This window comes from Hylobates moloch, unplaced genomic scaffold (genome assembly GCF_009828535.3).
Source record: "Hylobates moloch isolate HMO894 unplaced genomic scaffold, HMol_V3 SCAFFOLD_3, whole genome shotgun sequence".
NCBI classification, from domain to species: Eukaryota; Metazoa; Chordata; class Mammalia; order Primates; family Hylobatidae; genus Hylobates; species Hylobates moloch.
In genome coordinates, this window is record NW_026652278.1 from 135,200,575 (window position 1) to 135,213,819 (window position 13,245).

Genomic DNA, 13,245 nt, shown 5'->3' on the forward strand with positions numbered 1-13,245 from the left:
GATTGACATTTCTAACCTGGAATGCTATTAGAAACAATAGAAATAAAATGTGATACTGTATAAGTACCCTTCAGTTTTGCTATATGCCAAAACTTCCAGTGGCTGAGCTCTTGTCAAGATGTGATAAAGTCAGCTCATGCAGCTGCTGGTTTGAGTTTTGGTTCGCTCCTGACTTGCAGCTGAAAGAAGCCTTATCTTGCATAAGCAAACTCTTACAAGGACACACCCTTCGTATGAAATGCCTTAAATAGTTTCCAAGTCTGAAAACTAAATTTTCTAAATGCTACAGTTTTTTGGCATTGCAATGACCATGAAAACTGCTTGATAAATGCATCTGTGGAAGTTATGCTCAGCTAATTTGTGGTAAAACTGGGACAAAAACTCATATCCATTGACTTCCAACTCAGTGCCTTTTCTGCCAGATCTCATTGTCTTGGACAGAATGAATGTATAAACGGGAATCCTGCCTGTGTTAAAAGATGTTTGAAGAAGACTGTTCCCGTGAAGCAATATTTTAAGGGAACGATTTTGTTTTGCTCTTGAACCAAAGGATTGACAAGTTCAATTTTGGTCAAGTTGTGATAATATCGTTAGATACCCATACCGTCTGTGGCCATTCATTTTTCTTTTTGGGAAGGTTTTTATTAAGCCAAAGCAGCCAACTACAATTTAGAAAAATTGAACTTAAGGATAAAATGCTTTGTGTGATAGCATCTGAGCCTACTGTTTTGGATAGCCTGTTCTCAATACTTTTTGTTTGAACTCTTCAGCCAATGGCTCTGAAGAAAAGCATGGCCTATTAACTGGTGCAGTTTGTGTGCTAGGTGCCAAATGGAATGACCCAGTTTCTGCTCATCTTCAGACTGGCATGCTTTGGCAGTCCCCATGCAGCTAATTGGTCACACTTCTTCCTTTCCTAACTTGGTAGAGAAGGGTGCTTTATCTATTCTTTCTTGAAGGTGGTGTGGCCTAGGAGGACTGCAGCTTCCCTTCAAGAAGCCTGAACTTTTTAGCCTGGCTCTGTACTATCCAGCTTCTGGTCATCCACACTGTCTCAAACCATTGCTGAGACAGCAGAGGTGGAGAAAAAAATCGGTCACTCTGTCATTCCAGCCAGTGCACATTCTTCAGCCTGGACAGATGGAAATCAAGATGAATTTCTGTCCATTGTCCCAGTGGGAAAGGAGAGCAGAGTTCTATTCCTGGCTTTGCCACCAAATGGTTGGGGGATCTGTGCAAGTCTCTGAAATTATCTGAGCCTCAGTTTTCTGGCCTCTAAGATGAGAGTATTGGAACAGATGTCTCTCTTTTTAAACTTTAAAAAAAGTTTTGCTTTTTTCTTGAGATAGGGTCTCACCATATTGCCCATACTAGCCTCAAACTCCTAGGCTCAAGCAATTCTCCTGCCTCATTCTCCTGAACAACTGGGACTATAGGTGCGCACCACCATGCCTGGCCTGGAATAGATGTCTTCTAAGATGCTTCACCATTCATGAATCATGGAAATCTGTATGTCTAAGATAATAATATTTGTAGTTAACACTTACTGCACACTTACTTCATTCCACACATCTCTCTAATCATTTTTAAAACAACAAGCTGAGACCCTATTGTTATATATTAATTATTCTTTGTGGAGGAGGAAAAAAAAAACCATCAGAAACATTGCCTAACTTGCCTAAGTTTACACAGCCACCAAGTGGCAGACCAGGATTTTGAATTCAGACCTATGTAACTACAGAACTGTCTGCCAAGGTCTACTGTGATCTATGTAGCAGAAAGAGAATGACAGAATCAAGCAAGTTGTCATTGAGAGATTAAATTCTCACCAAATTATACTGCAACCAACTTTCAAGCAAGCCTTCACTTCAGCAAATCAGGGCTAAATGAAGAGATATAAAAATAATAATTCACCTTGTTCATAGCCTGAGGGTAGGAGTGTTGTACCTCTAACATAGCATTGTAGGTTGACCTGCAGTGGCAAATCCACATTACAGAAGAGCAGATGGTAATGGTTATTAACAGTTTGTTAACTTGAATCTTAATTTTTCCAGCCAAGCATATTCCAATCTGGTCACTCCTGCCTACTAAAGAATCCTCAGAACAAAAGGGGGTTTCACATATTTTATCTGTGTCCGCTTTAGTCTAAGATATTGGTATTTCTGTAGCTGAACTTCACACACATTAAATTTGGGCTTTAGGAAGTTGGGCTGAATGAAAATAATTTTAATTGAAAACAAAAACTTTATCCCAAAATTCTCACACCACTGGTACTTCCTTTCACTGATTGAACAATAGAAAATTGCAGAAATGCAACTAGTTTGTTCTCATCCTTGACTGCATGGTAGAATCATCTGTGATATCCAGGCATTGGATTCTGATGCGCGGCCAGCAATGAGAACAGCTGCTCCAGTTGGTAATATATATTAATATATGTAAACTTCATCTTCCTAAGTTTTGAGGTCCATTCTTACATTTTCTATGGTTCTAGTGTCACCTTTATCTATAACGTGAACAGCTACAGTATGGGATATTAGCCTGAACGACTTTAGAAATAACATCATTTGTCATCTTAAATGTTGGTGTTTCTTAGGGTTTTGTTTTAGAGTCACAGTCCCCCTCACTTCCTCCCTCAATTTGCATTTAATTTTACTTTAATCACTTTCCAAGGATAAGCTCATCAGTGTATGAAACAGAGTTGAACTGCTTGGTGGAAGCTGGCCTGAGTGTTTGGCCTGCAGCCTCACATCCTGTGCCCATCTCCACCTGGCAGCTTCAGAAAGCTCCACAGGAATTTAGATTGGAAATCTTTAGTCTAAAACTTAAGTTTTTCAAATTGTCTGTTGAGATCCCTTAGCACAAGTATTAGTAAACTTCCTATGTAAAGGGAGAGAGAGTAACTACTTTAGGATTTGTGGGCCATAACTACTTTAGGCTTTGTGGACCATCTATTATAAATATTCAACTCTGTCACTGTGCAAAAGCAGCTACAGACAATATGTAAACCAAAGCATAAATAAATGAGTATGAGTATGACTATGTTCCAATAATGATTTGTGGACAGTAGAATTTGAATTTCATATAATATTCACATATTATTATTATTATTTTGATTTTTTTTCTTTTTTCTTTTTTTGAGATGGAGCCTTGCTCTGTCACCCAGGCTGGAGTGCAGTGGCACGATCTTGGCTCACTGCAAGCTCCGCCTCCCGGGTTCACTCCATTCTCCTGCCTCAGCCTCCCAAGTAGCTGGGACTACAGGTGCCCACCACCAGGCCCAGCTAATTTTTTGTATTTTTGGTAGAGATGGGATTTCACTGTGTTAGCCAGGACAATCTCGATCTCCTGACCTCGTGATCTGCCAGCCTCAGCCTCCCAAAGTGATGGGATTACAGGCTTGAACCACTGCACCCGGCCTATTTTGATTTTTTTAAGCACTTAAAAAAATAAAAATCATTCGTAACTTGTAAGGTATACAAAACTAGGGGGCCGGCCGTTCACAGGCTATAGTTTGCGTGGCCCCTGTATTAGCATAACTAGAATCTCTGGATGTGAAACCCAATCATCAGTGCTGCATAGATTCTCTGAGAAAATTCCAACCTGCAGTCAAGATGGTGCATTCCTCTACTAATGGGCTATGAAATCGGTCCAGTGGGTTGTCACTGGCACTAAAAAATTAAGTTATAGTCTAGGTGTGGTGGCTCATGCCTGTAATCCCCGTGCTTTGGGAGGCCAAGGCAGGAGGATCACTTGAGGCCAGGAGCTTGAGACCAGCCTGGGCAACATAGCAAGACCTCATATTTACAAATTAAATAACAAAAAAGTTAGTCAGGTGTGGTTGAGCACACCTGAAGTCTCAGCTACTTGAGAGGCAGAAGCTGGAGAATCACTTGAATTCAGCAGTTCAAGACTGAAGTAAGCTACGACTGTGCCCTTGCAGTCCAGCTTAGGCCACAAAGCAAAATCTTGTCTCTAAAAAAATTAAATTGTATAAAATAGAAGAGAATATATCAAAGTACATCACACATAATAAGGGAAGGTATTATTTTGTGGAATTTTATTTCAGACAAGTGTGTGTGTGAGTCTGTGTGCTGTGAGTTGTAGTGCACATTAACTATGTCTCAATAATACTTGATTATGTTTTGAGCCTGATGAACCTGGTTATACCCTATCTGAATACCTGGCTGCCAGAGGGGCTGAGGCAATCAATAGCCTATGAAATACCTGAAATGCACTCATGGCCTGCACAAGCTATTGACCAGTGGCTCATGCACACCTTTATCCAGCTTATCTAGCTCCAGAAAGCACTTAGACTTTCTATGTGTGCTGCGCCACTAAAATGGGAATTCTGAGAGAGAATGCTTTCAAAAACATAAAGTTAGCTAATGGGACAATTACAAGTAGGCTATATACTTTAGAAACACATAAGAGGATAAGGGCAAATAAAACATAGTATATGTATCAAAAGAGCAGAAACAAGGAATCATATAATATGAAATAAGATAACAGAAATAAGATACTAAATGTCAGTTGTGAATTAATGAATGCATATGGATTATGGTTTTGTATTAAAAGACACAGCCTTTTAGATTGAGTCAAAAGAGATAGGTTAGGACTGGTGCAATGGCTCACGCCTGTAATCCCAACACTTTGAGAGGCCAAGGCAGGTGGATTGTCTGAGCTCAGGAGTTGGAGACCAGCCTGGGCAACACGGTGAAACCCCGTCTCTACTAAAATACAAACAATTAACTGGGCGTGGTGGTGTGCACCTGTAGTCTCAGCTACTCGGGAGGCTGAGGCAGGAGAATTGCTTGAACCCAGGAGGCGGAGGTTGCAGTGAGCCAAGATCGTGCCACTGCACTCTAGCCTGGGCGACAGAACAAGACTCCATCTTCAAAATAAATAAATAAATACATATAAAACTAAACAGGAATAACAGTATTAATCTTAGGCAAAGTAGAATTAAGAGCAAAGACATTACAAACAATGAAAATATTTACTTGTGTCATTAAGCCGTATATTTCACAATGATTCTTAAGTAATTATGGACCATTATAGTCCAAGAACATAGCAACAAGAAATATAAAGCAGAATAAGAAATTGGTAAAAATACAATACCATTGAGAAATTTTAAGTTTTCTCCAATTGTGACAGATTAAGAAAGCAAAAAACAAACACAGAAAGGATCTGAAATATATCTGCTTGCAATCACAAGCTATTGATTTATATGATTTTTTGCTAACGAATCAATGAGGACAGACTTTATTAGGCATTCCCACATTCCCATACACTCATTTTGAAAGAACATTTCTGTATTTCCTGATAAAATGTTTTTGAGGTCTGAATCTAACAGAATAGTTCAGGAAATGAAGCAAGGGGAGAACTTTTGTGGTCTTTTTCCTAGCAAAATGCAATTTCAGTGCCATGATCTATATTCTCAGTTGCCTCAAATAGCTGTACTATTCATGTTTTACGTTTCATATTTATTTCCTTCTATTTTGGTTTTTAAAAATATAATTATGACTGGAAAATAAGTGATCACATCAAAAGGAGGCCTCCAGAATTTAAAAACATTTTCTATAGCCCATATAAAAAGGAGCGAAAGGCTAACATAACAGCCACACAGTTAGAGTTCCTTAGCTGCACCACATGAGGAAGACGGACCATCAACCTTTATTAAAGTCTTCAGCTTGATGAAAGCACAAGCAGAACACTGAGTGACGATGTTGTAAGAGTAATGGAGCCAATCCTGGAACATCACTAGGTATGGTACAGGCAACATAACGTATTCTCTAAATGCACAGATTCTGCAGTGGAACTGCCTAGGCTCAAACTAATTCCTCTAGCAACTACCTGAGACCTCGCAAAATTTACTTAATCTCTATGTTTTTGTTCCACCATTATACATGTGTTAGTCTCTACCTTACAGAGTTATTGAGCAGATTAAGTTAAAATGCACATAATATTTTTTTGCAAGAATGGAAAACCAATCCTAAAATTTCTATGAAATTGTTAGGGATCTAAATAGCTGAAACAATCTTGAAGAAGAACAAAGTTTGGTGAATCACACTTCATGAATTCAAAACTTATAACCAAGTAACAGCAATAAAATCTGTGTGATTTTGCCCCAAGAACTGACATATTCTTAGGATAGAATTGAGACTCCAGAAATAAGCTATATATCCACGGCCAATTAACTTTCAAGAAGGGTGTCAAGACCATTCAATGGGCAAAGGATAGTCTCTTCAACAAATGGTGCTGGGACAACTGCAAAATAATAAAGGTGGATTCTTATCATACATCATATAGAAAAATTAACTGATAATAAACCAAAGATCTAAATATAAGAGAAGAACTATGAAACTCTTAGAAGAAAACATAGGGAGAAATTTGTATGACTTTAAATTTGGCAATTATTTTTAGATATGGTATCAAAAGCGTAAGCAACAACAACAAAAAATAAATTTGACTTGAAAATGAAAAACATTTGTGCATCAAAGGACACTATCAAAAGTAAAAAAAAATCTACAGAATGAAGGAAAATATTTGCAAATAGTATATCTGATAAGAATCTATATCCAGAACACAGAAAGAACTCTTACAACTTAGCAACAGAAAGACAAAAATAAAAAATGGGTGAAGGACTAGAACCAACATTTCTCCAAAGATATGCAAAATGCAGTTACCAACAACTACATGAAAAGATTCTCAGCATCATTAGTTATTAGGAAAATGCAAGAAACCACAGTGAAAAACCATTTCATACCCTCTGAAATAGCTATAATTAAAAAAATGAAAGAGTACAATTTCTGGCAAGATTGTGGAGAAATTGGCACCTCATACACCCTGGTGAAAAGGTAAAAAGGTGCAGCTCCTGTGGAAAAGAGTTTAGCAGTTCCTTAGTAAGTTAAACATAAAATTACTATGACCCAGCAATTCTACCCCTATACATCTTTGAGTATTAAAAGTGGGTTCAAACAAAACTAGTACAGGAATATTTATAGCAGCACTATTCACAATAGCCAAAAGGTGGAAACAACACAAATTTTAATTACATGATGGATGAATAAGCAAAATGTGATATACCAACCCAAATTTTAATCAAATGATGGATGGATAAACCAAATGTGATATACCAACACAATGGAATAATATTTATTATAAAAGGAATGAAATACTGATACACACTACAATATGGATGAACTTTAAACACATTATTTTAAGTGAAAGAAGCCATACACAAAAGGCTACCTATTATATGATTCCATTTATATGAATATCTAAAATGGGTAAATCTGTAGAGGTAGAAAACAAATTAGTGGTTTCCAGGGGCTGGAGGAATTGGAAGTGGCTGCTAATGGGTAAGAGGTTTCCTTTTGGAGTGATGAAAATGTTCTGGAACTAGATAATGGTGATGGGTGTGCATCATTTTGAATGCATTAAATGCTACCGATTGTACACTTTAAAATGGTTCAAATGGTAAATTTATATTATGTGTATTTTACTACAATTTTAAAAATTAAGTGTATGCAAATTACTTAGAACAGTGCATGGCACAAAGTAAGTGCTATATCAGTGTTGGTTATTATTATTCAGAACCTGCCTATGTACGGAAACTGACCTGCTGTATATAAATCTAGGGATGGAAATACCAAAGATGATTAAATAGCTGTTTATAGAACTTTGTACACTACAAACAAAGATGACATTATTTTTCCAGTGCTTACATATGATACTTTGGGTAAGACAGAAATTCTTAATAAATATCACAAATAAATTGTATAGGTCATAGTCTATGACCAACGTACAAAAATTAAAGACTTCTTAGAAAGCAGAGATAGTGTTTGTTCGGTTTACCTTTTAAAACATATTAAAACTTGTCCTGATTATATTATATGGTTCTCTTTGCAGAAAATGTAGAAGGTATTTAAAATGAGAAAAAAAAATAAAACCTTACAATCCCAACACTCAGAGATAAATCCGGAATTTTTTTTCAATATTTTTGCTTTAGTTTTAGTTTAGTTCATTTATCACAGAAAACTACACAGATAGGTACTGACTAAAGATGTGGATATGATAATAATGGCTGGAAATCTATGATGTAAAAATGTAGGTCCAGCCTGATTTTGTCAGCACCATAAGTAGGGTTGGGGTTTTTTTGGGCAAAAGATATTACATTTGCAGTTGGTGTCAAAATATAACCTATAAAGATAACTTGGGGGAAATTCCCCAAAAATGTACTCTCAAATAGTCTCATAGATGTTTTGAATAATCTTCTAGAAACCAAGGTGAAAAGAAATTTATCACAAGAATGTTAAGCTAAATTTCCTAATTTAAAATCACTACAAAGTAAGTTTGAGATACCATCCCTACTTTCCCATCTATTCAGACCTTTTCTGCAAAGGAGTTTACAGTGGGTGTCTGTTTCTTTCTAAAAACCCCATTTCACACCATACTAAAGATACTTATAGGTTTGGCAACTAGTCCAGCTCATCTCAGGCTGAATTTTGGGGATTCATTGGGGTTTACAGATGAAAAATGATTGTAGATACCATCTACTTGGCGCTTTATTGAATAGGCACAAGAAAACTGAGGCCCACAGGTGTTAAATGATTTTTCATGGCTAAACTAGTCTGCCACAAAATTCTGGTCATTTGTCATTTGTCATTTTGAGTAGTTGATATTGGCTGCCTACTATGTGGCTGACAATGTGTGGGACACATAAGTGAAGACACAGGTTTTCCTTTTAAAGAATTTATAGTCATGTATTCCCTGGTATACAGTTCCTGTAACCCTTTCCTGTACCAATTAAATAGACAGCTAGCAAGGCTCTCTTCTTAGATCCCTGGAAAAAAAAAAACAGGAATGCCTTGTTTCTTCACTTAACATGTGCTTTTCAGACTGATGTACCTGCAGGGGTATGAATCAGCTGCACAGGGTAATAATGATCTGTCTATGCGGAGCACTCACTGTGTCTAACCAGATGAAAACAAATATTTCCTCTTTCCTTTCCTCCTCCCCTTCCTCCTGTCTGTTCCCTTCCCTTCTCTCTCCTCCCTTCTTGCCTCCCTCTCTCTCTCTCCCTCTTCTCTTCTTTCCTTCCTTCTTTTTTTCCTTCTTTTCTTTATTCCTTCTCTCCCTCTTTGCTTATCTCTCCTTCTCCCTCCCTTCACCTCCTTCCTTGCTTATTCAACCAATATGCTACTATAAATACCAGTCGGGAACTGTGCTAGATTCTGGGGATACACGGATGAATAAAGTAGACATGATGATATCATACCCGTCCCTTTGTTTCCTCCAATTAAATTAGTATATTATGACCTAGAATGCAAATTTTGTATGAATTTTTAAGTAAACACAAAAAGCTTTTGGACACTCCTGGTTTATGCCATAATTTCCTAGTTGAAGTGATATAGTACTGTATTTTCAAATTGGTTTTTAGCTTCAGAATCTGATTTTCAGATAAAAGCTCCAGCTTTTCCTTGAAAACACTAACCTACCTCCTGTTTCAGAATTTTCGCTCTTGCTCTTCCCTCTGCTTTCCGTCCTCTTTTCCCAGAATTTTCAGGGTTGGCTCCGTCTCCTTGTTCCACGTTTAGCATAAATGTCACCTACTCAGAAAATAATTCCCTGCTACCCTTTTCTTAAGCAGTTTTCAGCATTCATGTTTATGATCTTACCTGGTTTTATATGCTTCGTATTGTTTTTGACTGTTTTTATCTTATTTTCATAAGATAGTTGTTGTTCCGTTTATTATCTGCGTTCCCTCCCTCCATCCACTGCGCCCACCTTCCATGTATCCTTCATGGGAGCCCATTTTTCTTCCTGCTGTGGGCTCAGTGTCTGGTTCACAATCTGACATGTAATGACTGAATCATCAAATGAGTGCAGGAATTCAGGGACTGGGAATCAAGTCATATTAGAAAAAATGGATTCTCCATTTGGAAGAAGATCTCTGGTAAGTCTAGAATTAGAAATATCGGCTTTATTCTTAAGATTCCTGGAGAAAGCATGGCAATCGTCTTTTTTTCATAGCAAAAAAAAAAAAGAAAAAAAAGAAAAAAAAGAAAAAGACTTCACCATGTTTACTCTTCAGCTAATCAGTATAGGGGAAAAACTTGATCTTACAGCTTTCTGTTATACTATAAAGTAGCCATATCAAGAGAGTTTCCTTGGAGGGTTTCTGAAGCTACGAAGATGATAACAGCTTGGGTACTGGAGACCATTGTAGCTTTCAGGGTCATCTTGTCCCAATGACCCCTTTATCAAGTGCCATTTAAGGCTTTAATTCACTATCTGCTTGTGTAGTTGTAGAAATTTTAAAAATATCATTTCTTTGCCAGGAACTCTTTCCAAATTTGGGGCACTTGTAAGTCACACAGAGTTTTCCCAAATGCTGGGCACATCCCCAGTAGAGTATGCAGTGTCTAATTTTGTTTGAGTTACACCCAGTTTGGTTTGCCCCATGGAGCAACACAAAGAATACATCTTTTTTTCTGTGTAATAGCACTTCAAATATATGAATATATATACAAATATTACACTACATCCCTTTCATTTGTTTTCTTCAAACTAAGTGTTTTCATACTTTTCTGGTTAAAAAATTAGAGTAGCTATGTTTGTTTTCTGTTTTCTTTCCGTAATTTTCTTTTCTCTCTGACTTTCCGGAAATCACCAATCACATACGTAGGTTTGTTCCCTAGTCTATAATTATTGATAGCTACTAATTTTAATAATACTTATATTATTAATACTTATTAATCATGATAGTTAATTCTAATCATAGAAAATGCATAGTAAGCTTAACATTTTACTTTGTTTCAGGCATCAGTAAGTGTATTCCATTAAATATTTTATTTAATCTTTATGCAATTATTATGAGGCAAGTACCAACATTACCTGCATTTTAAAGACGAGGACACATAAAAATGTGGGCACATAATTTGCCTTAATGTTCCCCAGCCTTGAGAAGTAAAACTAGATTTGAACCCAGTTCTGTCTGTTCCTCATGCCTGTGCTCTTAACTATTGCACTATTTTATCCTCCCCTGGGGTATCTTAGAAGACGCTGATCTCTCTTCCCTGTATGCTACCGAGTGCTCAGTAGATCCTTGATACTTGCTCTAACTTGGGTTACGGCAATGTCTAATAGACTCAGAATGTTTCAAGCAACTGCCTGCCCCTGTGTGCTGGGCACTAGTATTGCTAACACGTAAGCACTGCACTTGAGAGGATGTTTAACTATAATATTCTCAGAAAGAGGCCAAAATCATGTTAATTTAATACACTAAATTCATAATTAAATTTAAACTAAGTTAAATTCAAATTATTGAATTAATACAATTTAATAATAACCCTATGATATTTCTTTAATGGATTTAGATTTCTCCTAAAATTCACACGACACCTAAGCCAGTAAGAGTTGTTTTTGTTTTTTTTTTCTTCCTATGTGACACTTTAGTAATGGACCCACAGAGAAGCGAACAGCTCCCCACAGTTTCAGTGTTCATGCTTTTGGCTTCTCACCATTTGGCAAAAATAGGAAATTACCACCTTTTGAAAACTAAAAGCCATATAGCTACCAACACCTTCGTTAATAACTTGTTAGTTTGGAAATGAATCTCCTTATAACTCAAACAAAACAATACATTTATTCACAGAGAGGTATTTCTCATAGCATTTGATAAAATTATTTTAATTCTAGCTAGACTTAGAATTGAAGTAAGCTTCTCATACTAGAAAACTGGATTCGGCCATAAATACTGGGCTCCCTTGTGCCGTTTCCCCCACATTGGTAGCTGAGTTCCAGTAAAGTCCATCCACCAGACTGGAATAGGAAATACTACTCATTTATTCATTTAAATAAGATAGAACTAAAATAGGGTAGTTTATATTTTATTCTATGATCTCATACCCAATATAACAGAACCAAGATGAAATAAAATCACTTACCTAACAATAGTAATACAAACTTTATTTTTTCATACATCCTGAGATCATGAGCTGGCTCCTGAAGTTAGTGCAAAAAAACTACCAAAGACAACTGCAACTGTCAGTGTCTGGCCTTAGCCTGCTAGCTGTTATCTTCCAGGCCCACCTTCCTGCAGCCATCATCAGCTGATAGGCAGGGGAGGCATTTTAAATGATGCAAGTTGTTAAGCGCCTGTTAATAAAGATACATGGATATCTTGGGGCTATGAAAGTGGCAAGTACAATTTTCACTGCAAGGAACAGGTTGCTACTTGTGATACTAACTTTGCATAAGTTAAGTGGGCATGGCAAGGTGGTAGACAGGAGCCACCCAACTGGACAAAGAACTGGACTGTGAATCTCTGAGGCCAGGGCACATGCCAGGCTGAGGTAGCTGTTGTGGAGCCATGGACCTTCTCATTTCTAATGTCAAGACCTGGTGGTCCAAATGAAAGTGACTTCCTATATGTGAAATGAACATATTTGAGAAATTTAAATCATTTGAGTGTTCTGAGGTTCTGAAAGACTCCCAAACTCATGGTGAGTCACACAGCAATGTAAGAGACATGAGATGCAACAAATCTTTCACTGAAAATAGAGTTTGAACTGAAGAGCTAGTGCTGCACAGCTATGAAACCAGTGAGCTTTTTCTCTGTGAAATATACCTTGGTAAGGAAGCATAAATGAATACCAAGACAATAAATGCAAACAGTCAGAAACAAAACCCAACAAACCAAAAACCTTATCATTAAAGTAGGTTAAAGCGAAAGGTATGGAAATGTGAGGAAGCTCAGTTTTAAAGGGAGACAGAAAAAAATATAAATTAGGTCTGAAATGGTTCAACAGAAGGTGATTGGATACTCCATCTAAATCATCTTACTTCCTGTAAGATTTTTGTGAAAGTCTTTCCTGTCTGACCTAGAAAATCAATTTGCTATGTGAGAAATTGGCCACATATATCATACTTACATATTTACCCAAAGTGTGGTTTAAAAAAATCATTTATGAAGCTAATGTTTGCAGCTTCAGGAAACTGGGCCACAGAGAAAAAAAATTATTTACTGGTGAAAAGATGGAGATAAGTATCAGCAGAGCATCCCAGAGAGGGAGGAGCCTGAGATTGAGGGACTAGTGGATGGAGGGAGCGGAGATGCAGACTTGGGGAAGACGGAAGAATAAATGACACAGAGGGGGTAATCTGAAAAGCAGGACAAGAATCCAGAGTGCCTCTTCAGGCCTTGCCAATTCATGTAAAACAACTCCAGCAAATTTTATC

General features: G+C 37.2%; 1 protein-coding gene across 3 annotated transcripts in view; it reads right to left on the minus strand.

The window, feature by feature from the left end:
- The window catches only part of GYPA (glycophorin A (MNS blood group)), a 30,807-nt gene extending 18,736 nt beyond the window's left edge, over positions 1-12,071 (minus strand). For all 3 annotated transcript variants that reach the window (XM_032172064.1, XM_032172047.1, XM_032172045.2), the window contains exon 1: positions 11,952-12,071. In XM_032172064.1, coding sequence (XP_032027955.1) covers positions 11,952-11,988 — 37 coding nt within the window. In that variant the 5' untranslated portion in view covers positions 11,989-12,071. The remainder of the gene's footprint in view (positions 1-11,951) is intronic.
- Positions 12,072-13,245: the final 1,174 nt, after the last annotated feature.